Source organism: Micropterus salmoides, unplaced genomic scaffold, assembly GCF_014851395.1.
Source record: "Micropterus salmoides isolate LMB-PRFRI ecotype aquatic unplaced genomic scaffold, ASM1485139v1 Ms_hic_scaffold_2103, whole genome shotgun sequence".
NCBI classification, from domain to species: domain Eukaryota; kingdom Metazoa; phylum Chordata; class Actinopteri; order Centrarchiformes; family Centrarchidae; genus Micropterus; species Micropterus salmoides.
Window position 1 is genome coordinate 1 of NW_024041267.1, and position 27,784 is coordinate 27,784.

Below are 27,784 nucleotides of genomic sequence, written 5' to 3' on the forward strand. Positions count from 1 at the left end.
AAAGCATAAACAGTGTACATAAATTTATTCATTTAGCTGACGCTTTTATCCAAAGCGACTTACAATTGCTATACATGTCAGAGGTCGCACGCCTCTGGAGTAATGAGGAGTTAAGTGTCTTGCTCAGGGACACAATGGGGATGGGTCAAAGTGGGGGATTGAACCCGGGTCTCTCACACAAAAGGCATGTGTTATCCATTGCACCCCCTATGAATATAGAAAGTGGCATGAAAAGAAAAGACTCAAGTAAAGTACAAATAGGCTACCTCTAATTTGGACTGCAGTACAGTAGGCCAACTTAAGTTACTGTCCACCACTGCAAATAACCACATCTTAACAGCTAAAATCCACCGACTCCCAGAAGCGGCTCTCCGCTCCGCAGACAATAGGTAGCAGCTCTATTTTTGATGGAAGATGCGTCAAGCAACACAGAGCTGATCGAACTAGGCAGGAAGTCAGACACAGAACGGCAGAGAGAATCCGGTCAATATTCAAAATAAAACACCCCGTGGAGACTCCGGATCGTAAAACAACAAAAACACGGTTAAAACGGACACAAAAAGGAAATCATTTAACTACGTAGCCTACTTAATCATAGCAGAAGCACAAAATGTAAACACTGATTACTAAATCAACAAAATCTAAACATGTCAGCAAAATCAGGCAGGTAAAATGCTCTGATTCTGAAATGCTCCTTGTGGGAAATGCAGCCTGAAGATTACGGAACGAAACAGAGCACACAATACATAAAGTTATGAAGAAGTTAGTTGAAGCACAAAAATGACAAATTAATAACATATAAATAACGTGGAACAGGCTGCAGGGTTTGCTGCTAAAACTCTTCTGAGATGCTTCCAGCGGTGCCGAATTCTGCCTGCCTGCCGAGAACTGCATGCACCTCGCAGGAGGTAACGCTAATTCATGCTCAGAAAAGAGGTGGATGCAAATCTCGGTAGGTAGCCTCCAACATCTGTTCTGCCCTATGCAGTCAATAGTTCTGCCAAATTATGCAACCACCTCTTAATAAGGTCCTTTTCAGACTTTGATGCGCACACTGATCAAATGCAGTTATCACCACATATTTTAGCTGAATCATAAGGAATGCTACTTTTACTAAGTGTAATAAATAATTAACGACTCTAACACATAAAATATATACTTCGAATCATTTATCACCATTGATATATTATATACATTATAGCGTTTAAAAGCAGTTTTCGGAGGTGCATGCAATTCTCGGCAAGTATGCATAACTCGGAATAATACCGGTGTTTCGGTTTAACGAGTGGCCCTGTTAACTGGTGGCCGTCAGCCGAATGCGTCTGTGGTTGTCGTAGATACGACAGCTGTTGAAAACAGGAGAGTCGGCGTGGCATAAAACTTCTAGAGCAAACAGCCAGCCATCACTCTTTAAAACGGGAGACAGATCAACTTGTGACCACTGTCTGTGTTAACCAAGACCATGTGCGTTTTACTTGTTCCCTTCACAACCAAGCCGCCGTTTAACACAGAGTTGTTTACAAGATGTGGATGGGCAATATTTTAATATATTAAATTAATATATTATATTATGTTAGTAGCCTACTGTAACGTGCCGTAGCAGACACCGGCGTTAACACTTCAGAGCTGTCTATAAACTATACAGCTAACCTCTGTAGCCAACAGCTGTTGTTCTCCTTCTTATGTACCACAGCACAAGCGCTAACTGGCAGTGGGTGGAAATATCAATTGTCTCATCTGCCAGAATAAACATTCCTATTGAACGTAATCTTCAAGAACTAACAGCACACAGTCCAAAAGTTTCTTTTGTCTTTGAGGTGCCTTTGAAAACAGTAGCTGTCTTAAGGTGCTCCTCCAACACACTGTCCAGCGAGGCAACAAGATCTACTGAAAATGGCAGGGTTGTCAGAGGATGCGGTCTCACTGTGGCCGCGCAATGGCCGATGTTACTCTACCTAGCATGGCTAGCTTCACCATATTATCCATATGTGCACTCGTACACAGTCCATGTTGTATCCGTCCCCGCCGTTTTAAAAAGCAAGCATGGGAAGCAAAATAAGGTATTTAAATCATTGCATCCAGCTAGCCAAGGCCGAAAGCGTCGGTCTTGAGTTCCGTATTCATCTTGTCAACAACGTCACGTGTCCCTCTACCACTGACTGTGCTTGGGGCAGATCCTGGAGCGCCCTTCAGGATCAGATTTGAGGACGCTGAATGGCTTAATTTCTGTTGCTATGGGCATATCTTGTGGCAGCCAGAGTCAGCTATTGGCTGCGCAGCTGTGCTGCTTGGGCGATTTCTCTGGCGCCCCAGAAGATATCACTGGATGAGCAGGAAGTTAATTTCACCCCAAAACATAATATTTACCCTATATTGTTACACATTATTGTGCATTTTAAACACACATATAAAGGTAATTACTGTTTATTAATAGAGGGCGCAGTCGCCACTGCATTTCAACATTGCTCAGAATGTGAAGACAGCTAAGACGGAGGTGATACGAAAAAAGTACCTGGTAGCAGGTATAAGTACAACTTTTACACAATGGAAAACCAAAAGAAGACGAGTCGAGCTGGTACCTTGCTGTGGAAAAGGGGCTTTACCGTCTCTCTCTCCTGCATGTCAGCTTCGATGACTTTCTCCATCAGTAGTAGGCTAGGGTGTATAAAGTCACCGAGCTGCATGTTGAGGAGGCATGTTGACGACGTAGCCTATCAAAACAAAACCAACGTGGTTATGGCGGGTGGGTAGTGTCAGAGCGGTAGCTAACGAATGACATGTGACTGGTGTGTTCACTGTCGCTTGACCTGGTCCGCTCTTGTAAAATATCCAGTGTGGCGACTTGTAACAATCAACGTGTTTCTCTGATAAATGCTACAGTGTGTCGACTAATCTCGGCGGCTCGCCAAAGTAAAGTGTATGTGTGGCGTGGCCGTTTGTGATAAGTTCCAATTAAATGGGTTTAAAATACACTCAAAACCCTGAGCCCTAGGACTCCGACACAGAGGTACCATAACCACCATACTCGGCCGATTCCTCCATCCCACTATGGCGGGTGGATAGTGTCAGAGCGAGGATTACCAGGAGAAGGAGCAGTCTACCCTGCCGTCGCTGCTGCCTTAAAGCCGTGTCACACAAACTTCGTCACTAGGTACGTCGCATTAAAACCCAGCATCTCCACCGGTTGCTCCGTCTGCTCCGCAGTCCTCACCGCTCGTCCTACAATAAAGGAAGCACTGGCGAGTAGTGTGATCTCGTCAAATAACCCGCATCCTATGCCTCACGATCCCGACTGTGCAGCCCTCCCCTGTCCTGGTCCTCTGTGCTGCCTAAATTGAGATACTCAAAATGTTACTCGGGGTTTCCCCAGGGGACAGTCGCACTGTTCGCCCAGGCCTGAGTGGAGTTGCGTTGGCGGACACTGGCTGCTGCGGTCGTCTGTACTTGTGTTGCTGCTGGCTCTGTCCAAATCAGCCCGGTGCTTCCTTGCAGACCAGATTACTTCCCCACTGGTCTCTCGTAACTGCTGTCCTCCTGCTCAATGCCCCCTGCTCAGCGCCCGACGCTGGCTGACTTCCTCTGCTGCTCTCTGCCCCCTGCCCTCCATCCACGTCAGTGGAGGTGTGTGGTGTTTAAGGGCAGTCCAGCCAGTAGGTACAATAACTTAAAAAACACATAAATTAAAACACACCAATGGTTAAAACACAACATGCTAAAACACCCTCTGCATGCAATAAAAATACAACACACCAATAAAACATTGCAAATAAAAAAAAAACACACCAGATGCATAAAAACGGTTACTCATTTTTCTGGCCCTGTCACATATGTGTGGGAAGCACTGACTGAACCATGCTTTTCTTTTTACAAGCCAGGTCTTTAACAGTGTCAACCAGCACTGTGTCTCCCTCCATGTTGTTGAGCGTTTGTAAGTAGATGGCTGCGTGCAGACCACGCAGAGGGGCAGAGCAAACACTGGCAGGACTTTACAGAAACATATTAATTAACTCAACATCAAACTATATCGCTATAAACGGTATTGTCTATTTTCATATCTCTTTTAATTATATCGGTATACATTATATACTGATATACCGCCCAGCCCTAGCCTGGGAACGTCCCCGCTGCTCGTTCAGGTCCAGGCAGGTTTCCTCTCAGCTGACTGTAACCACAATCAGCCCAGCGGGAACCTCCAGGTCTGCGGTCAAAAAGTCAAAAAAAAAAGGTCCTTTCCTAAACACTTTTCCTTGACCTCGATGGAAAATGTCATGAGGTAAAGGAAAGAATTCAGATGGATTTAGGAAAAGACGACTGCGGGATTCAGAGAATCCGACTGCTCTTTTCTAGGCTATGTAATTATATGACGGCGGATGTTACTGACGTGGTGAAACTATAATGTTCTGAAGATGGACTACAAAAAGTGCATCTTTGACACTTCACCCCGTGTTGTTTTAATGCAGGCTGTCAAAAGGTGGACAACACGGTGAAAATAGTTATTTATTACCAAGGTAGCAAAAAGGCATATAGGGTTCCGGTTTCAACATTATCCCCACTTTGATCAAGACTAGTGACATAGCTCATAAAGGTCTCAGTTAAGGTCTTGCTAATATGCATATTAGCAAGTTATGGCATAAGACAGAAAAGGCCTGATAGCCAGTGGTAACTTACATGGTGATCAACGTGCTTTATCTGTCATGGTACATGGATTTCTTTTTTTTTCTATTGTCGAAAATTCAGGTACAACACTTTATGGCATAGTTCAACAATCCGAAGCATAACAAGGTGTTGAAACAGTCTAAGATTTCAACAAAGCCAAAGAAAACAAACCAAAGAATCATAAATGAGTCCAATATAGAATAAAGTTTCCATGCATTCTTGTCCGTCATGTATTACAAAGATTTAGCAAAATGTGGTTGATAGATTTTATCGTTTGAGTTTGAGAAAGGTGCGTCACTTTAAATGTTGCTGCTGCAAGGAATTGTGGGATAGCATTAACTCATTTCCTTTGGTAAAGGAGGGTCCAGTGTACCATATGCTAAAGGAGGTAAGAAAGGAAGCACCTTTCCTTAGCTTTTAGAGAATTTGAACCGCTCTTATCATGACTGCTGCTGAAATACAAAACGCAGAGGGTTAAATACTCCTCTGTGATGAGAGGGGATGTGGGACTGCTAGTACATAACACCAACACGCACTAGTTCTGTCTGCTGTGACAGGCGAGCGCTTCTGACTCACTTTACTGTTTACCTGACTCACATCTTGGAGCCACGGAAGAGCATTTTTTTCATCGAGGTAGAAGGAATCGCTGTGTCTACTATCACTTTTTTTAGACTGCTTTCTATGTAGTATCACAGCTGGAAAGTTGCTTCCCTTTGGTCAACGTGGGCTCAGTAAGCATAGCGGATGACTTAATCAGTGGTGGTACAGGCTACGTCCCTGAAGATGGGCTCTCAGCTCAGCAGCTCTTCTCGTTCGAAGACGGCCTTACATACAATGATTTCCTGATTTTACCTGGCTTTATCGACTTTACCTCAGATGAAGTGGACCTGACCTCAGCTTTGACCAGGAAGATCACATTTAAGACCCCTCTCATCTCCTCCCCCATGGACACTGTCACTGAGTCAGCCATGGCAATTGCTATGGCACTAATGGGAGGTATTGGCATCATTCACCAAAACTGCACACCAGAATTCCAAGCCAGTGAGGTCCGCAAGGTCAAGAGGTTTGAGCAGATTTTTATCACTGACCCAGTTGTGATAAGTCATCGCCACACAGTTGGGGACGTGTTTGAGGCCAAAGTAAGACATGGCTTCTCTGGTATTCCTGTCAGAGACGGGCAAAATGGGCAGCAAACTGGTGGGCATCGTTACCTCCAGAGATATTGATGTTCTTTCTGAAAAGACCACTGCAAACCTCTGGAAGAGGCCATGACAAAGAGGGAGGAGTTGGTTGTGGCTTGAGCAGGTGTCACTCTGAAAGAAGCCAATGATATTCTGCAGCACAGTAAAAAAGGCAAGCTTTCCATTGTAAATAATAACAACGAGCTGGTGGCCATCATTGCCAGGACCGATGATAGCTCAGAGAAAATGCGGAGTGCTACAAACCCTCTCACATTTTTCTTACTTTAGAAACAGTATCACCGTGTTTATCATTATTCAGCTATGTAGGCATTTCTAACATTTTCATAGTGGATGTCCAGCATGAATATAGAGTTAAGTGAGATATTGGGTTTACAGGTTATAATGGTTTTCTCAGGAGTTACTTAGTGAAAATCCTATAGTGACGGTGCCTGTCCCCCGACCATCAAAATTATTTAAAAAGGTAAACAGAAGAGGAGCTGTGCATAAAAACCTCCATAAAAATTAAAACCACAAGAGCAATAGTGCAAACGAATAGGAGAGTTAAATGTGGACTCTTAAACATCAGATCTCTCTTCTAAAGGTGTACTAGTAAATGAACTAATATCAGATTATGATATTGATTTATTTGGTCTTACTGAAACCTGGCTGGGTGATGGAGAATATGTTAGCCTAAATGAATCCACCCCTCCCAGTCATATTAATACTCACATTCCTCGAGGCACAGGCCGAGGAGGTGGAGTTGCAGCTATCTTCGACTCTAGCCTACTAATCAGCTCTAAACCTAAACTAAACTAAACTCATTTGAAAGTCTTGTTCTTAGTCTTTCGCACCCAAGTTGGAAATCACTGCAACCAATTCTTTTTGTTATAGTGTACCGAGCACCTGGTCCGTACTCTGAATTTGCAGAGTTTTTGTCAACTTTAGTCCTTAAAACGGACAAAGTTATTATTGTAGGGGATTTTAATATTCATGTGGATGTTGAGAATGACAGCTTCAGTACTGCGTTTATCTCTCTGTTAGATTCCATCGGCTTCTCTCAGAGTGTTCATGAACCGACTCACTGTTTTAACCACACCCTCAACCTTGTTTTGGTGTATGGTATTGAAATTGAACATTTAATAGTGTTCCCACAGAATCCCTCTTTATCCGACCACTGTTTGATAACTTTTGAGTTTGTATTGCTGAACTACACACCATTGGGCAAAAATTTCTATACAAGATGTCTGTCTGATAGTGTTGTAGCTAAATTTAAGATGCGATTCCATCAGCTCTAAATTCATTATCAGTCACAAAGTAACGGAGGACTCCTATGCTAATTCAGTCCCTCCCAAATCGATCATCTTGTTGATAGTGCTGCAGGCTCGCTGCGAATGACACTCGACTCTGTAGCCCCTCTAAAAAAGAAAATACTAAAACAAAGACGGTTAGCTCCATGGTATAACACTGAAACTCGCAAATTAAAGCAAATATCACGGAAACTTGAGAGGAATTGGCGTTCTACCAAAGTGGAAAATTCTCTTTCAACTGTGAAGAAAAAAAACAAAAACCTGCTGCTGAAATACTTCCAGGCATTTCACTCAGTTAGGAACCTTCTTGAGCAAAAAGACTTTTCAACTGCAGACCAGGTCTGAAAAAAGTAAAGCCAATGCATAAGCACCTTAAACCTGCATTCTCTCTAACAGCCATCAGGGGGCGACTCCACTAAAAGAAGTGTGATTGGATAGAAGTCTATGAGAAAATGAGGCTACTTCTCAGCTGATTTATTACTTCAGTAAACACTTTCCTAATGAGTTTATGGTCTCAGTCTTCACTCCCACTCTTTTGATTCCTAGTGACTGCAGGGATACTGGTTCTCAATGTGTGTCTGTCCTCTGTTAGGAAACTGGGAATGGACATCTACTCGGGGACGTTTGCTCTCATCGGAGCTGCCGCCTTCCTTGGAGGTGTGGTCAGAATGACCATCAGTCTGACTGTCATCCTAATCGAATCCACCAATGAAATCACATACGGGCTGCCCATTATGATCACACTAATGGTACACTGTCATGTTATTTACTCCGACCACGGTGTTTTTGATGAGATCACGGTGTTACATCGCTGAATAGATGTGTTGATGATGTGTTTCCTGTCTTGTGGTTTTGTGTGAATGTCAGGTTGCTAAGTGGACGGGAGATTTCTTCAACAAGGGCATCTATGACATCCACATCCAGCTGAGAGGAGTGCCGCTGCTGGAGTGGGAGACAGAGATCGAGATGGACAAGTAAGATGTGTTGTTGGACAAACAGCTGTATACTTGTGCAGGTATTCTGGTGACTTGCTGAATGTTGTTGATACGGCCCAGCGACATCCACAGAAAGCTCTCTAAAATCACACAAAGCTCTTTATTCATGCTCTGCTCATCTGTTTTATTCACACTGTTCAACCAAGAAATCTAGTTTCATGTTCATGATGGCGTTTGGAAAAAAAAACTTGATATAAAGTAAAACTCTGTGCAGGGAAGGTTAGAAGCCAAGAACAGGCTTATAGAGATACCACCCATGTAAGTGACACTAGTTACACTAAGCAGCAGTGAAAATGTAAAAATGTACACAGTGAGATGAATTACAATAAGATCTTAAAAGTCATTGATTAGAGATCTACTGTTTTTTTTAAATGATGATAATGTAGCTGATGATTGTAGTGATGCCAGTAAATGGTCCTCTGTATTTCACTGTAAATTGGTTATGGGACATCCGACACGATGGGAGATGGAAGTCCTTAGAGTGTCTTGTATTATATGAGTGGATCTCTGTGGACAGCTTAAAAAATATATTGGAAAGTGCTGAGCAAGTCCTGGGTGAAATGTCCTTATACATAAACACACAGGTCTGCTATCTGTTCACATTAACAACTGAGGAGAGGAGCAGATGAATCATATGTTCTAGCAGTGTTGACGCCAGAGAGACAGAATAAAGATGAGTGATTCTAACCAGGAGCTAGCAGCTAACAGTGTGCTGAAGGCTTGTCCTACTCTGTGACTCTTCACAGCCGCCTGAAAACACTGACAGCTCAAAGTCAATAAGACCTTCTCTCCTCAGTAATAACCTCAGGACCATCCTCATCCAAAGGTAACAGGTTACCGGGTGCAAAAACTGCACACGTCATCTCTGTTTTACCAAGTTTAACTAAAGCAGCAGACTTAGAGAGCCGGTAGACGTGCAGCCGTTGTGAGCAACACAGGGCAGCGTGGAGGCAGGACTGTTTCTAAATGTCACTGTCTGTTGGCAGGGATCCTTTCATTATGTAAAACAGACAAATCTAAAATAGTGCATTAACCATTGTGACCGCTGGATCTTCATCCTGTCCAGAAAAGTGAAAAGAGTCATCATGAGGCTGCAGGATATCTGATGATGATGTGCACTCAGTACATCATCAGCTTCACAGGGCCAATGTTTCCCTTTATAAACTCTCCCTGGGTGTTTCCACCATCAGGGTGAGTGTTCATGCTCTCAATGTTTCCCTCATCTTTCCAAGGCTGACTGCCAGTGACATCATGGAGCCCAACCTCACCTATGTGTACCCCCACACCCGGGTCCAGTCTCTGGTCAGCATCCTGCGCACCACCGTCTACCACGCCTTCCCCGTGGTCACTGAGAACCGGCAGAACGAGCGGGACTTCATGAAGGGGAACATCCTGGTCAGCAACAACATCCGCTTCAAGGTACGTCATGAGCCGCTGGACACTTGTAGTCCCCTCATGCATGGTTCAAATTACGGGGGGGAATGGGGGGCTTTGACCCCTCTAATTAAGTCTTGGACCTCCCCAAAGGGGCAAAAACAACAGTTCAGGGGGGTCTTTCTTACCTGTCATTGTATTACAATATATTTCCCATATTCATGCCTTATATTCAAGAATCTGGAAATACAATTTCTGACCCCCCTAAAGTGGACTGTACCGTTTCCTATCTTTGACGTTAGTACAACGTCTGTCTGCCCACATCACTCACAGCGCAGCTGCTCCGGTCCAGTGCATCATACGCTGGTGGAGATGCTGCAGGTTAATGTCAGTAGTTAGCTGTCTAGCTTCTTTAATACACTTAACTTTCCTACCTTCAGAGTTTCATAATTAGCATTTATTTTACTTAAAATGAGCTATGTGATGTTAGCTAGCTGATAGTCCACCCTGGCATTTCATTACCACTAGCCTATGTCATTTCATATTTTATGTAATTGTCAGCTAACACTGGTGTTTAGGCATGAGCAGTGAAATTGAGGATTAGTTATTGTAGATACACATTTTGACATCAATATAGAGTTTATTATTTCATTTTAAGTATTTTGTGAGTCTTTCTACAATAAGCATGAAATGTGTTTTCACTCTGAAATTCAGGAGTTTCACCTGCCCAGGTAATGTTAAAATCCATGTTTGTTATTTCAAATGTATTCAGTTTAATTTATATATCGCCAATTCACTACAAAAGGCATCTCATTGCACTTTTTATATAAAGCAGGTCTACACCGTACTCTGTTTAATATAATTTACAGAGACCCAAAACACAGTACATGTGTACTGTGAGAGACAGGTGGACAATAAGACTGTGAGACTGACTGTGAGACAGGGAGAAAGGTGGACTAAAAGACTGTGAGACGGACTGTGAGACAGAGAGACAGGTGGACTAAAACACTGTGAGACAGAGACACAGGTGGACTGTGAGACGGACTGTGAGACAGAGACACAGGTGGACTGTGAGACGGACTGTGAGACAGAGACACAGGTGGACTATAAGACTGTGAGACAGAGAGACAGGTGGACTAAAACACTGTGAGACAGAGACACAGGTGGACTGTGAGACGGACTGTGAGACAGAGACACAGGTGGACTATAAGACTGTGAGACTGTGAGAGGGACTGTGAGACAGATAGAGAGGTGGACTATAAGACTGTGAGACAGAGACACAGGTGGACTATAAGACTGTGAGACTGTGAGACGGACTGTGAGACAGAGAGAGAGGTGGACTAAAAGACTGTGAGACAAACTGTGAGAGAGACAAACAGGTAGACTGTGAGAGAGGGAGACATGTGGACTATAAGAGTGTGACACCGTGAGACACAGAGACCCAACTGTTTCCAATGAAGAGAACAGTGTGTGTGTGTGTGTGTGTGTGTGTGTGTGTGTGTGTGTTAGTTGTAGTACCAGGTAGTAGTAGTAATTAGTGCAGTAGTAGTGGTTGTAGTAGCAGATGCAGTACTCTGGATGCAGTACACTTAACTTCATTCAAGAAATAGCTTAATGTCTGTCCACCAATCGGAACACAGGACCGTGTGTGTGTGTGTGTGTGTGTGTGAGAGAGAATGTGTGTGCGTGTGTGTCTCCCTTTGATCTCTCTCTGCTTATTAACATCACCTGGGCAACCAGCTATCCTAGATAGACAGACAGGAAACTCTCTCTGAGACTTTGCCTCAAACAAACCACCTGCGGCAGAAGGCATTTCTGAACAATATGATCTATTTTTTGTTTGGATAAAGTAAAAAAACTGGTACGTTCTGCTCTGGTCGAGAAATGCTGAGGAGAATTTACTATTGAAGCCTATGGAAGATTTTCTGTCACTCTTGTCCTTTGGAAGGACACAGAGACAAAACTATAAGTCTGAGGGATTTAATAAGCACATGTGAGGAACCACAACAAAATTTACTACGTTTCTGGTGTAAAATTATGCACAAAGAGTTAAAATTGTGGTCAAGCCAGCGAGTTAAAAAGAAAAATCTAAGAAGATTTTGCCAGCCTGCGACACTGTAGTGATGATGTCACCCACTCTAACTCACGCAATACACACCCATTATAAACTCAGAAAAGAGCTTAAAAAAAAGCATAAACTTCAACAGCGACCGTGAACAAACCATAAAACATATCAAAAAGCTGAATGCATCATTAATAGATTAACTTCTTGTAACCAATTTACAGTTTAAATCACGTGTGTAGCTGAAAGTATGCTGAACTGGTGAGCTTTCAAAGTGGAGTAGGTATGAGGAGGATTTTGACAGTCTCCATTCACTTACAATGGGAGAATTTTCCTGGAAAACCTTGAATAATTTGGAAAGTATTCAAGGTATTAATGAAAGTAATAGCACCCCATTCCTCATTGAGCCGGACAACTTGAGTTTGAACAGAGTTTCTACGTCAAAAGCTGTGGGACTAGTTAGCGCACGAAAAAACATGACGGAAGAATAATAATAATAATAATAAAGCTTAGCAACAACATATACATTATAGATGATAATGCAGACTGTATTTTTTGATGGTGTCTTTGGTTCTGGTTCAGTATTGTGTGGGTCTGCTTTTGTGGGTCTGAGCTGCTGGCAGTTTTGGTGTAGAACAGACTAGCCTACTTGGGGCTGTGTGACTGCAAAAGTTGTCGTGTGGTATGGGGCACCTGTGAACTGATGTAATGAATTTAATTCATCATCTACAGACTGCAGGCATTAGTTACATAAACAAGGATATTGTAAGCATTGTAAGATTTTAGTTTACTGAAGCCCGCACCTGCGCTGTACTGGGTTTTCTTTTTGACCTGGAAAAAAAGTTGACCCCCCCGGTTGTCAATGTATAATTCGCACCCTGCCCTCACGTCCAGAGCGAGCGCAGCGTCCCGCCGGCAGGCAGGCACGACCTTGGGGTAGCCAGCAGATGGAGGTGCAGGTCAGAGCTACAGGAAGTTGGACAGGACTGAGGGACGGACTGACAGGTTGATGTCTGAACATGAGAATTGTTGATAAGAAGAAAAATATAGATTTAATCCATACTCTGATATCTCAGGTTATGTTAGGTCAAGAATAAAACACTGGATTCTTAATACACTGGATTAAACTCAAACAGATGTTTCTGTCTGATCTATTTATCTATAAACAGTTTATGAATTAAAGTTACATAAATATTCAATACTCTAATAACTGTTGATGTCGCCATGTAGAGTTACGCATACTGTGATAAAAGTTTTTCCGTATTCCTCACTGAACTGAATCAGTCAGTTACATTTTCTGAATTAAATCGATGAATGAGAAAATTATTTTCTGTTTGGCTGAAGCAACTTTTCGTGCCTCAGCAGGTGAATGTTTAAAGTTGAGTGTTGCAGCAGCAGACTGACCTCTCAGTGTAAACCCACATCCACTGTCGCGTGCAGAAGTCCAGCGTGATGTCCCGTGCAGGGGAGCAGCGGCGGCGCTGCCAGTCCATGAAGTCGTACCCGTCCAGTGAGCTGAGGAACGTCTGTGACGAGCAGAGCGCCGCGGTGGAGCCGGCCGAGGAGGGCGAGGATCTGCTGCAGCAGATGTTGGAGAGGAGGTAGGACAGACTCACAGGCGCTCCAGCAGACAGAAGGTCCACCTGTTCAGGTAACCTGGCATCCGTCAGTGTCACAGTACCGACCCAGCCCTCCTGTCCCCCTGCAGGCACGCTCCCTACCCCAACCTCTACCCAGATCAGTCCCCCAGCGAGGAGTGGACCATGGAGGAGCGCTTCAGACCGCTCACCTTCCACGGCCTCATCCTGCGCTCACAGCTGGTCAACCTGCTCATCAGGGGGTCTGCTACACTGAGAACCAGTCGGTCAGTCACACACACACACACACACACACACACACACACACACACACACACACACACACACACACACACACACACACAGGTAAGACTCATTTTAATCAGGGTACCCGCGGGGTCTTAAAAGTTTTTAAAAGGGTGGTGATGGAGCAGTGGATGCCTTTGGTGTGAGAAACCTGGGTTCAAATCCCCACTGTACACTTAACCCCTCGTTGCTCCAAAGGCGTGTGATCTGTGACATATATAGCAATTGTAAGTCACTTTGGAGAAAAGCATCAGCTAAAATGAATAAATGTAATGTAAAAAAGTCTTAAATTTAATATTCTAAAAATAAATAAACCTTATAAGTGTTAAATTTCATTTTCATTTTTCTTGTCGTTTCATAGGATTACATAAATGCCGTAACATCATAAATAAATATCTTATGTGTGTTTGACTTTAGAATTTACTAGATGTGACTCGGATGTGATACGACAGTACAGATAACGTTACTGTTTACGTCAGTGTTTAGCTTTACACTGTGGACTGTGCACGAATCAGTCAGTTGTTAGGAAAGAAAAGAAAACGTCTCTGATGTGCTACTAACAAGCTTGTTAGCTCGTTGACTCATAATGTGCAAGTGTCTGAAGTACAGAAGGCCAGAAATGCGGACAAGTTGGTGGACGAGGCTGAGGGCAGTGGCGCTGAGGTTAGCACAACAAGCAGATTGGCGTGCGAGTCAGTCACAGCATGGCGAGCGGTAATGAAACAGTGGAGCTGGAAGACCTGTCTGCAGGTTCCTGATCAGTTAACGTTACAACAGCAGCAGAGAAAGTTGTGTATGAGATGAGGACTGTCTGTGTGTTGGCGTTGTTGTAGGGTAACGTTATGTGAATGGAAACATCCAACATGCTAATGCACATTAAACTACATCACCCAGATGCCCCGATCACCAGGACGAGGAAAAACAAACCGGAGCCCAACTCTTTATCCAATACTATATAATACTATATTTCAAGCAGTCGTTGGATGCAAAAACAGAACAGGATGAATAATCACTGAAGCAACTGGCAGCTAGGCACATTATATTGCATTACACTACCTTATCTAGCCAAGGTGTAACTAATTGGAACAACTCAAACTGCACAATTTATTTTATATGTTTGGTTTCACACCATAAGAGTTCTGACTGTGACAAATAATTTATTAATTTCATAGGTGTCATTTACACTGGGGATGCTGGAGATGTGTCTCCATCACTTTCTTTAAATTTGTTAAATATGATCTGAAAAATGGCTTACTACAAGAAATGTTAAAAGACAAATGAAAATGCTTTGAGAAAGCTTTATTTGCACAATAAAAAAACATGCAGTGCAATGTAAATATAGAAGAAACAAATGTTGATTGTCCAAAAAACCCCAACTTAAGCTAAAAAAACAAGCTGCTGATTACATTATATTCTGTTCTGAAAATGTCTCCTGGTTGCAGGAAATTGAGTGTTTAATGCTCAGAATGTTCTAGGGGACCCCCAGACCCCCCATTTATATCAGCATTGAGTATTTCATCAAAATAGTGTTAAAATATCTTCTTGTCTTGTTCTCATGAACCCAATATTGTGCATCATGCATGTGAGCTAAGTGTATCGTCACACCCCTAATCTGAACCCCTATGTCCTCACCACTTTTCAACGTGATTTATTTTATGTTATCAGAGTACAATCACACCCCAAAAAGCTGTAGTGTTTGAAATAAAAATGTGAGTATTATAATAAAATGTTTTATTAAATTCAGGAAACTTCATAATAATCATTTCTCGAGCTTAAAATTCATACAAATTTTCCATTATTATTATTCTTATTTTCCATTCAATTTCATCCTAGGTGGTATTATAAAGGTCTTAAAAAGTCTTAAATTTAACTTGGAGATTCCTGGGGGTACCCTGTTAATGTACATCCACCTGTTTGCCTCTCTGTACGTCCACCACAGAGCGCCACCCAGCCCAGGCTGTCCTACGCAGAGATGACAGAGGATTACCCACGTTACCCTGACATCCATGACTTGGACCTCGCCCTGCTCAACCCCCGCATGATAGTGGTACGACCCATTTAAACAGAGTCATAAGAGTCCACTTTTCCCCCAGTGGAGACACATAAAATAAGATGTTGTGATCTTTAAACATGTCTCCGCAGGACGTCACCCCCTACATGAACCCGTGTCCCTACACAGTGTCACCCAACACCCGCATCTGCCAGGTGTTCAACCTGTTCAGGACCATGGGCCTGCGACACTTACCTGTGGTCAACGCTGTGGGGGAGGTGAGTTGTTCTCCTCCAGAATGACTGGTTCCTCCGGTCTGAGCGGCTTCTGATGAGTCTGACTGAGCTCTTGTTTCTGCTGTCTCTTTCAGATTGTCGGAATAATCACAAGACATAATTTAACCCACGAGTTCCTGGTGGCCAAACTGCGACAGCACTACATCACCATTTGAGTCGACTCTGGACGTCCTGCCGTCCTCCTCCGACCCCCCCAGACTCTGTTCAGCCTGGTCCTGAGCCTCTTGTCTCTGTCCTTTCCTAACAGCATGTTCCCAAACACTTTCAGGGCTTTCACAACCACACACACGTTCTCCGTCACCCAGTCAGGAACACACTTCTCCAATAAGTGAAACCATTCAGTTGTATTTCACATTTCCAGTGTAGCGTTGTCAGCCTCCGATCCACCGGGCCGGACACATGTACTGTAGGTACCATACAACAGTTATGGAATAGATAATTGCTAATGTAACTGGAGGACTGAGAACAGGTTTCTTTTTTTAAATCAGGAGATCGCTTCGTTAGCAGCATCACACAGTCCCAACATGAATTATATCTGTGGTCTCCACACAGATGAAGACCAGCCCTGAAGATTTGTTCAGTGATTCTGACAGGTCTGAAGTTGAGCTCATTGGCTGCTGTTTCTGCTGGTTGGAGACGCAATTGACCAATCAGAGCTTGCTAGGCAGAATTCAGACTGAGGAAGTCATCGTTAGCTAGCTATAGAACTACATCTGGGAAAACATGCAAAACAGAAACAGAGCAGACTTGCAGTGGTGCTGTGCCATGCTTCTGACGGCCCATTATTCCAAACTCCAATAGTCTGAAAAATGTCTTACTGGACCTAAAGCCCATTTGTCAGCCCGTTACCCCGAAAAACAAATTCCCAATGCTCTGAAAATACCAGTTGTTAGTTCAGTGGCTGACCCCGAGTCTGTGGTGCTCAGTCGGCGCTGATTTTATTCCCTCGTTGGAAATTTGTCTGCGACAGTAACATCTTTTGAAATGTGGTTTGGTGGAAGGCTGGCAAATCCTATTAAAGGGTCATTTCGGCATGTTTAAACCAGGGCCCTGTTTCCACATATTTTAGGGTCAAAATGACTCGTAGGTACGAATCTGCAGCCGTGGCGTCCACAGAAAGTGCTTCTTCTGCCTGCAACAGGCTCAGGCTGTTACACCAGGTGTCTGACAGCATCATGGAAAGGATCCCTACAAGGGACTCCCGCTGACCCCCTTTGTTTTTAACAGGAAACTGAAGTCTTGCGAATCTGGCGAGGGGACAGTTGTTGCAGGAAGATGGTGGTGGAAACGAGGGAGAGGAGTTTGTTGTGTAGGTAGAGGAGCTGCTAGAATCTCCAACACAACAAACTCTTCTCTCCACCTCACATTACCACCAGCGTCTTTCTGCAACAACTGTCCTGTCACGTGATTTCAGAGTGAGACTTCAGTCCTGTTAAAAACAAAAGGGCTCAGCAGGAGTCCCTCGTAGGGATCCTTTCCATGACGCTGTCAGACACCTGGTGTAACAGTCTAAGCCTGTCTGTGTTTTTTTTGTTCCCTGAAGGAAAATGCTGTGACTGCCGGCTGAAGCAAACCTTTTCGTTCCTTCTAGTTTACAACACCAACAAGTGTGGGAACAGGGCCCAGGTTAAGACATACAGGAGTTACCATTTAAGAGCGAAACACCAGCCCATTCAGCGCCATGGACCGGGCCAACAGTCCCTGAACTGATACCTGGAGAGAGGGAAATCCAGCTTTCTGTCAGAAAGCCGTCAGGAGGTCAGGTGACGTAGTTTAAGATTATAAAGAGATCTGTAGGAAGGAGGTCGGGGTGGATGGATGGGTTTTTCACCCAGGAGACACGTGTCCTGTGTGAAACCAAAAGTCAACATTGATTTATTATTTTAACCCGACCATGATGTTTGGGCCGTCCCCCGAGCAGTGCTGAACAGACCCAGTCTTCATCAGAGAGGTAACATGAAGAGGATTTATAGTCTCCGCTCTGTTAACGGAGGAATCTCACATTAAAGTAATGCTGTTTGCTGCAGCTGCATCAGAGTGAGACATTAGTTTGAATTAATTTGAACTTGATTGTGTGACAGAGTGACTACCCAAGTGAAATATCAATATCACGTGCAAAGGTTTCCTTACTGCCTTCATGAACAAACTTTTATTTGACCTTTTCATTTAGCTTTATCAACGTTGTCACTGTAGCACTTTTACTTTTGTAGAGTAACTGGAACATGTGCACTACATGCAGGCTGCTAAAGACTGACCATATCACTTCATTCCAGTACGGACATACAGAAACATTTCTAACCACTGCAGCGGTCTACACACACATTAGCGTTTGTTTTGCACTTCTGATATGTTGTAGTATTTAGTGAGCTCAGTGTTAGCATGCGTCAGGGCTGAGAGGATGTGTGTCTGGCGCTCTCAGGTTTCTTATGTAAGAGGAAATTTGGACTGAATTTAATATTTCACATTAATCCTCAGTTATCAGTTTCATCAGCAGCAGGAGAGTCTCCCTGTCGTTTCATTCTCATTCCTAAAAGGGACTAAAAATCGAGTCGGAGCGAAGACAAGTAACAGGAAGTGGAACTGTGCTTTTATTGATGGACATGGAGTCCACTGTATGTCAGGTTTCTAACGGCTTATAACAAACCATGATGGCACATATATGTACATTCCTTATTTGTTTCATGTCTCTGCTTTATGTTTTATTTAAGAGATTATTTTTTATACTGTTTTATTGTTATGATTTGCTGCCTGTGAATAATTCACTGCATTTCTAAATGGACTGAGGCGGTCCTTAATAAAATTATTGTTTATAGTGAAGGCATTGCATTGTCTTCAATAAATATGTTATCCCATCTAAACTCCACACTTGGCGTGGCAGGTGGCGTGCTGGAGCAGTGTGCAGGAACATGTCCTGCTGCGAAGCATGTTTCATCTGACTTCCGTGGAGATTTAGCCGGCACCCTGCGCTTCTTTAGAAGTCTTTGTTTCTACAGATGCAGAGAACTGGCACAACAAGCTGCAGCGGTGGAATAAAGAGCAGAGAGACCTCTGTCTTGTGCCTTTATGATTGTTCAAATAAAGGTCCCTCTGTTCAATCACACAAAGTGTCTGCATCTTTATTTGTCTAGACTCAGATGAGGCTGCATGCACTGATTCCTGCTGTCTGTGTTCACTAGAGCTGAAAGGATTAGTTCAATCATTGATTTCATGGTCAGAAATAAGCAGAAGTAATATGGACAGTAATAGTTGTTTGCAGTGTTCACACTGTAAAAAAAGACTAATCATATTTCAAAAAACCCAGATGATCCCTGTAGCAGTATAGCGGCTCAGATCTTTGGACCTGTTGTCCAGCCTCCCTCAAGCTCATCCCATAGTTCCCACAGTTACCACAACATGGTCAACCACAGTAGCTCTGAATTCATCAGTTCTCATATTCCTGACTCCCCTCCTTCTCCCTCATCCTACTAAATCTCACCCTCTCCTCTTCTTACTTCTTCACCTCCTCTTCCTCCTCTAAATCTAACCTCTCTTCCTCTCTGTCCAAACATAAACAGCTGAGGCTGATGGGAATGCCATTTGTCTTGCAGGTATCTTAATATCAGGCACATTAAAAGGTTTGACATGATGGTGGGGCCAAATGAAGTCACAATAAGGATGGAGTTAGGAAGTTGTTAGGATGGATGGATGAAGGGTGACCATCACCAAAGTCACACAACATTGGTTGGCTGGTTCAACATATCCAGGACTGTGTATTTACTCTGGAACCAAAGTGCAGGCAACATTATAAAATCTCTAAAAGGCATCAACCTTTTAGAACCCCAATCAAGTTGTTCTGATTATTTCAAACTGGTTTACTGTGTTAAGCATTGTAAACGATTTAATAAATATTAATATTTTGAAGTCGTAAGGTACATTAGGTCATTAGTATTGATGGTTTCCTACTGCTCCATTAAACACCAGTACATGGTCCATTAACCATCAGAGCCCTGATTAGAAGGTGTTACTGTTCTGTTGGCTCCTTAAAGACTATCTCAACATCTACACGGCGCTGCAGTTGTAGTCGTAGTTTTCCTTGATGCTTGATATTTAATCTGTGCTGAGCTCTGCGGAGCCATGATGTGTGACAGCCCTGGGAATCTCATTATAGCGCAGGTGCACAAGCATTTACCCCTGCATGACTACTGACAGACCTGAGACCAGCAGATCGCCCAAACAGCTCAGGTACACTTCAGCATTAACCAGCTCTGACAGGAACAGGACAGAGGAGTGGAGACACAAAGCCTGAACAAGTCTCAGGAGAGAACCAACTGTGGTCCTGGACAGAGTCTTACATCCTTCATAATGAACATCATTGCACTCACAAGCTATAGACTCTGGGGCTTCTGGCTGTGTGAGAGACGGAGGTCTGTACAAAGACCAGGGCAGGGTTTCTCTAGAGCTTTATTTTGCTCTTAGACTCGTCTACTGCAAGTGAGATAGGCCTATATCATAAATACTATATATTTCCATCACTTCAGAGGACATTCACTGACTTACATTCATTCCCTGGAGTCTTCCTCTAACCAAGTCTTCACCCTAACATATAATGATTTACATTATGTGGACTTGAGGAAGGTAGTGTGACTGTGTAAACAGATTTATGTCCCCACAACATGAGTAAAACAAGCTCTGATCTGATCTGATGTCCAGCCCAACCCCTTCATTTATCTGGCCCCAGAGTTATTTTAAAGTTATTATGAAATGTGGCCCTCTAACTACATTAAAATGCAGTTCCCATTGTGAACACTAGGTGTCAGAGTCACTGTATGGTAGGAACAGTCCCAGAGCTGCCTTCTGGGTTCGATGAGTAGTGGAGACTATTGATCTCAGCCGATGTGACAGAATCTAATCAGGATTTCAGGAATTCAGATTGAGAAGAACATGAAGCTGCTCTCTCTGCCTCTCTGCTGATGAGGAAGAAGAAGGAGGACATGCAGTTACAAAGTAAAGTGATGATGCTCCGGCAGCAGCTCTGCAGCTGAGATGAAGCTCCATTTAAATATGTGAGTAAACTGAGGCCCCAGATGACTGACAGTCTTCACTACTACGAGGCTCAGCATCACTGTTCCCACCAGGATAATAACTTAAATAAAATCCTCCTACTGCAGCACAAACTGCTTCATACTCACTCATTAACAGGAAAGTCTGTTGGCCAGGGCTATATCTTCACAGCAGTGTTTCCTCAGTGTCTTTGCTGTGTGCTTCATTATGTTTTATTTTGTAGTTTGCAAACCACATAATGGCCCCAGCAGGATTGATGTGTGAAAAACAGGATGATGCAAGCTTATGGTGGGGGAAAAGGTTTTCATTTTTATGAATTTCTTTTTTATCATTGTAAATTGAGTTTATAGTTCAACATGTTCATAATGAATACAGTTCATATGAAGCTGGGGTGGTGGGTAAAGTCACTAAGACCTCATCATTCTGTGAAAAGTCCTCTCTAGTGTGAGACACTGAACTGACACTGAATTCAAACATATAGTGTTAGATTAGAGACTGACAAAAGGACACGTGATATTTATCCTGCAGGCCATCGTGCACAAAGAGGCGGTGAAAAAGTTACATACAACAAATGTGCACACACATAAAACCACAGACAGGCTAAACCTGGCCCTGATCTGAAGTCTGACTCAGATTAGTCCCAGAGGTGTTGCTTGGTAAAAGGAGCTCATTAAACATACTGAGCTGGTCTGTCCCTCCTCCTCCCCACCACCAACACCATCACACATCTGTCAAGACGATCGGACAAAATCAGAAGTCAGAGGAGAAACTCACGTCAGCATATTGAGATTATTAACATAATTTACACATCATGGAGTCTAATTTCTAACCTCACTGTAACCTTTTCATACCTCTTGACTTCACAGCTGTTGTAGTTTTAATTGATCACACTCCCTTACATCAGAGTATAATATCAAAGCGACTGCTACTAAATCCAGAGTCTCTCCAGATAACAGAGGAGGCAGGATCAACACACAGCAGCACAAACAGGGAAACACACACTGCCGTGGTGTTAGTGGCCTTCCCCCCACTTTACTGCTGTGAGAGTCTTTGTCTCTTTGGGCCAGTTTGGAAGGTGACTTTTGGACTTTGCAAAATGTCAAACTGTTTTCCTGGCACTCACCTCCTCAGCTCCAGTGAGCATATCCATACATTTATAGCACTTTATATTCAAACAGCTGTAACTGACCCACTCAAACATCCTGATGAGGGATGATGATCTTTACGAGAGGCTCTTGTGGTGCAGCCCAGGCTGATTGGATGTCACGCTGTCATTTAGCTCCACTGATTCTAGCCAGTAACAAAGCCACACCTTTATCATGTGGGCTAATTAAAGCGTGGCCATAATGAGTGTGTCAATGTGTGCAGAGGTGGGTGGCTCTCTGTCATTAAACTGGATTAGCAAGGTAAGAGCAGGAAAAACATTCCTGTCTAACAATCTGTTAGCGGTGAACAAACCTCATGACTGCAGCTGCAGTTTCCTCCCCTGTGAAGGTGATATCATCTGCATGTGTTCATTAATTAATAATTATAATTTCACACAGAAGTGACCTAATGGCTGCAGGTTAATAAGTCAGATCTAATTGGATGAGCTGCAGAAGTTAAGACAGGGGTTAAAATGCAAGGTAGCATTTTAACCCCTGTCTTAACTCCTCCCTCGCCTCCCCGATGACTCTCGCAGACCTTCGTCTCTTACAAGACCGCTCTTCATTTTCAGCTTGGTCTCCTTCACAATGTCTAAACTCAGAAGTAGTCGCAATGTGACCTTGTTTAATTTCTGTGTTTGTGTTAACATTCAGTTAAAGATGACTGATGGCCAGGACAGATGAAAACAATAATAATATAATATAATAATAAAACAATAGTAAAACAATCACGTAAGTCTGTGTAACATATAATAATGTCTTTCCATAACACGTGGAGGTGGACAGTAAAATAGTTTTAAGCTTCCTTACTGAGTTACAGAGCAGTGCCGTTCAGAGGTGACGTGGATCCAGATGCAAACACACAAACACACACACACACACACACACATTCACAAGTGTGTAACATACAGCACATATATGTATCCATGTGCACATAAAACTGAATATAAGCTGGTGACTGTCCTTTAGTACCTAGGCAGACTAACAGATGTGTTTTTAGTTTAATTTGAATGAGTCAACCGAGCGAGTCTCTCCAGTTTGGACAGGAAGATGATTCCAGAGAAGAGAAGCTTGGAAAGACGAGCCCTGCACCTGCTAATGTCTAATTTATTCTTGTGATACTCAGGAGAATAACAGGCACATGAGGAGTGACTAGATAAGTAGAGTGGTGCACATCCATGTAATATGTATAAGTTAAAGTCCTGGTTGGAAGTTGTCATTTGCTAATACCGGATTTAAGTGAGCCATAGAAAAGTGCTTCAACATCAGCCAGTGGGACGGATTTTGGCAATAAATGGAAACATGCAGTCTTTGTCATAGTTCAGAGTCAGGTTGTTGAATGTGTTCCTAACCTCCCTTGGACAGAGAACTAGCCTTTCAGTTTTCTCAGCATTTAAGAGCATCTCTTTTGTCTCTCTCTGCATTCTTCCAGTTTAACGAGCTGATGACAGCGTCAGACTTCATATAAATCTGAGTATCATCTGCAAAGATTTAATTTTATTAATTCAGTACCAAGGTGCAACAGAACAAGACCAAGCACAGATCCCTGTGGCACACCATGACTGACCTTAGTGCAGTTGTTTAAAACAAATCTGTGGGTTAAATTTAAACAGAGCCGTGTGAGTGAGACCATCTAACAGAATGTGGTGATCAGTCGAATGCTGCGCTCAGGTTTGGGAGCACCAGGACTGAAACTGAGCCGGAGTCTGAAGCAAGCAGTGAATCATTTAGTCAGAGCAGGTTCTGTCTGAACTGATGAGGATCATACAGATTACTGAATTAAATTATTGGATGATGCAGGTCATCAACTATTCGGAGTGAGTCGCTGGTTCAGTTCCCCGGCTGCCCCAGTCCAGTCAACGGCTCCAGATGGCTACCAGTGTTTGTGTTGATGAGCTCAGTATCATCGTTAACACTTTGGACAGAGCCTGTATCAATACGTAAGTCCATTTACCAAGGTGATCTGTGAGTTCACTATGAGCCGCTGCTTTTTCAAGGAGCTTGGGTCCAGGCTGTGCTTCTTTAGCAGTTGCCTGATACCCGTGCTTTAAAAGATGAAGCCACACTTCCACTAATAAGAGAGTTTATCATCTTTAGTTATAGTTCCTTAATAAACTTAGACATAATATGATCAAGTGAACAGGTGGCCTTGGAGGTCAATAGAGAGTGTTTTAATGGAGATGATCTCACAGCAGTGTCAGAGAGCCCACAGCTCTGACTGCACTATCCTCTAAACATAGTGGTGTAATTATACAATGGTTCATATAGATCCAGATATGCATCGCAACACACGATGTAAGATCAAAACAAACAGCCAGGTAGTGATTGGCTGCTTCTTTGCTGCTTTTTCCTCCTGTCTGAGGTGTGAAAGTAGTTTGTAGATAAACAGAAACAGACTTGATGAATAAACTTTGTTTGAAAGCATCCTTAGCTGTGTGGAGTGATGAGGAGGCTGTAACCTTCCTCACATTAACACATGAAACCAACAGAAACGTGGTTTTCCACCGTTTGCGCTTTGACTGCAGCTCTTAATGACGTCACCTCGTTGTGTCCTCTTCTTCTTCTTCTGCAATGGTTTAACTAAATCCTAATATTAGTGTAATCCTTGAAAACACTTTACACAATTTACATTTTCCAAAATTTCTTTTTCCAATGTTCAGTTAAAATTTGTGCTGCATTTTAATAGAAATATTGTCATTATTATTGTGTTATGAAATCATTTAAAACATTTCTGGATCTGCTTGAAAAACTAATCTATCTATATATATTATCTATTATTTGCACCTCAGTGTGTTTACAGGTGTTTCCAGCTAAATCCAGGTTTTGGGGACTTCTACTGCTGATGTTTTAAAATACTATGAAACCCAGAGGAAGCAGTGTGAAGAATAAAATATAGAAATAGAATATCTCTGGTTCTGCTGCAGAGATCTGGCTCCTTAATTTTTTAACTGTCCGTGGTGAGTCTGAGAGAGCTCCAGGCGTATGATGATAAGTCAGCTCAGAACTGTTGATGATGCACAGCTAGCTAACATACCCTGTGTATGGTGCAGACATTCTGGAACAGAGCAAACAGGCAGAGCGCTCAGTTAACCATCAGCTTCATGTGTTTGTGAGCAAAACTCCTCTCAGAATAAATCAGAATAAAGGAACGCTTGTTTATAATCAGTTTCTGTTTCAGGCCAGTCTTCTTCTTTTGTCTCCTTTTGTTCTTTCCTCCTTTTATTTCTTATCGTTTCCCCCGTCCTTCCTTCCTCTAACCCTCCCCCACTCATGTCAGCCACACTCACTTGTCCTGAGGTGTGGAAGGCAGCTGAGATCATTAGGGGAAATTACTCTTGTGTTGCATACCAGCTCTGATAATAAAACTGTCACAAGGGGAGACAGCGTGATGACTGCAGCGCTGCAGTGATTAGAGAGAACACTTTCTGTCTTCTCCTGAGTCTGCTCGCTCTCCTTCTTTGGTTATATAATCTTTTAATGATGCTAAATGAGAAATGTTTGGATGTCTGTATTACAGCAGCTGTAACTTGGTTAATGTGTCACAACGCATTTTAGGCACGAAGGCAGATGCCTTCAAAGAACAGGCTGATCAATCATTTCATATCTTCCAGGTTTAGGTACCCATCAGGCTGCTGGTGTTCCGCACTGGCTCATGAATATTATTCTTGTACATCATGCTGTTAGTTTAGGAAGAGAAGTGAGCCTCACCTCACTGTATTTACGACTGTTGCTCCTCCTGGGACACCCTGCTTCCTCTGATCCATTAAAGGGTGGGTTCACATTTTAGCAGCTCTGTCTTTGAACAGTCCTCACATGTTTAGATGCACATTGAGGCAGTTTGTGGTCACTGTAATTGTTGCTGCTGTTCATTCTGACCAGGAAGAGACCCTCCTGCTATATGCGCTTCCAATGATGGGAAGTCCACATTTCTCTCTCACATGCATTAACATTTCTTTATAAATGGATCTCTTCAGTAAGAATGGTAGAGACTAGTTTCAACGTCCACATGGACATATGAGAAATGTGAACCTGTGTCATCTCAGGGTGTCAAATACTGACTCAGGAATCCTGACACAGCATCGGTATTTCAGGCACGTCATGTAATGTACTTATTTCTACACAAAATACAATGTTTTCCTGAACCTAACCAAACTGCATATATACCAAATATTGAAAAGACGTCTCATATGGACGCTGTAGCATACTTTGTGCATCAAATACCAACGCTTCAGAGTCAGTGTAGGTGCTGAAAAACAAGTCAGTGTTTGACTCCCCCTGAGCTGAGAACGTGTTGGTCCTAATTGTGATCTGTAGGTGCAGCCTGATGACAGTGGCGTGGAAGCAGCAGGATATCCTACAGATATCCTACTCTTTCCAGAGTTCAAGAATACACCTATGAGCTCACTGTCTCTGCTGTTTAACCTGCACACAAACAGAAATGTAAAAACAAGTTAGTTAGGGAGTTATGTGTTGAAGAAAGACAGCCAGGTACAGTCCTGTAGACACAGTTGCCAGTTAACCACAGGAGATGCTCTGCAGAAGTGCTGGGTGGAATAATACGCTGTCTGCTAGTTGAGTCTTTATGCTAAGCTAGGCTAATGATAGAGCTGACTCCAGCTCACTCTCAGTGACGAGTTTTTTCACATCTAAAATGTTGGTTTGAAAATGACTTGAAGACAAAGAGGAAGCTTCTCTTCACTGCTTCTTCCTTTTCCTCTGACTTTAACTGGTTTCTCCTGACGAACCGAACTGTTTATTACTGTGAGTACAAGTAATGTTTCTCTTGCTTTTCAATATATCAAGGAACTGATGGTTGTCCTACTAAAAAAGTGCCCTGTAAATAAATAATAAAAAATAATATTAGCATTCAGATATACAGTACTGTGCAGAAGTTTTAGGCAGGTGTGGAAAAAATTCTTCCAAAAATAGTCATGTTAAGAGATTATATTTATCAATTAAAGAAATGCAAAGTCACATATGAAAAATCAAATCAATGTCTGGTGGCGGGGTCACACACTTTTCTCCTTCAAAAAGCATCAGTTCTTCAAGGTACACTTGCACAAATTCAGGGATTTTATAGGAGAAAAAGAAACTCAGCAGCAGAAGGCAGATTGTTCTCTGAAGGGCTAGAGAGCAGAAGAACAATAAGTGTCTGCAGGCAGCATGAAGCATGGTGGAGGGTCCTGCAGTTTTGGTGTTGGGGATTTGGTCAGAATGAAAGGTCTCCTCAATGCTGAGATGTACAGACAGGTACTTACCCATCATGCAGTTCAATCAGGGAGGCATCTGATTGGGATGACAACGAGCCCAAACAGAGAGCAAAAGTCATTAAGAACTATCTTCAGACTAACTTAGCATCTGTATGCATAGTTGGTCCTGCTTCATTGCTTCATGATTATCAATTAAATGTGTTTCCATTGTGGGTCAAATCATGAAAAAGATATAAATGCAAGATGTAAATAATGAAGCCAGTTAGTAGTTAACCACTACATGAGGTTTGTTGGGATTGTCTACACATACAGTGACAGAGAAGTATGTGTTTAACTGCAACTTCCAAAATAAAACAGACATTGCTGACTTCAGATGTTTTTTGAGTTGATGAGGAGCACCTGAATGCAACGTTAACTTTGGTCTCGGTGATGCTGGGGGCAGGAGCACTGCAGACATCTCATTTCATGAGGAGGTGCAGTTAGTCCACTGATGTTCAGCCGTCTGCAGTCCAAATCTGTGAGGAAGTTTATTTACATGAACTTGTTCATTTACATCTGTACTTTGAGCTGTCATGTTAATGCCATGTATAAACATTAAAATAAAGCAAACAACCAGACCCATTATAAAGGTGTAACCATGGCTCT

General features: G+C 42.9%; 1 protein-coding gene and 1 pseudogene across 1 annotated transcript; both read left to right on the top strand.

The window, feature by feature from the left end:
• The first annotated feature begins 5,032 nt into the window (after positions 1 to 5,032).
• LOC119916701 lies at positions 5,033 to 6,284 on the top strand (annotated as a pseudogene).
• Positions 6,285 to 7,353: 1,069 nt separating this feature from the next.
• LOC119916700 (chloride transport protein 6-like) lies at positions 7,354 to 18,844 on the top strand. The gene is given in 9 exon segments (XM_038736694.1): positions 7,354 to 7,893; positions 8,012 to 8,118; positions 9,372 to 9,558; positions 13,016 to 13,176; positions 13,284 to 13,414; positions 13,417 to 13,439; positions 15,398 to 15,505; positions 15,601 to 15,726; positions 15,819 to 18,844. Coding segments are annotated over 9 exon segments (1,071 nt in total). The 5' UTR covers positions 7,354 to 7,746; the 3' UTR covers positions 15,900 to 18,844.
• The last annotated feature ends 8,940 nt before the right edge of the window (positions 18,845 to 27,784 follow it).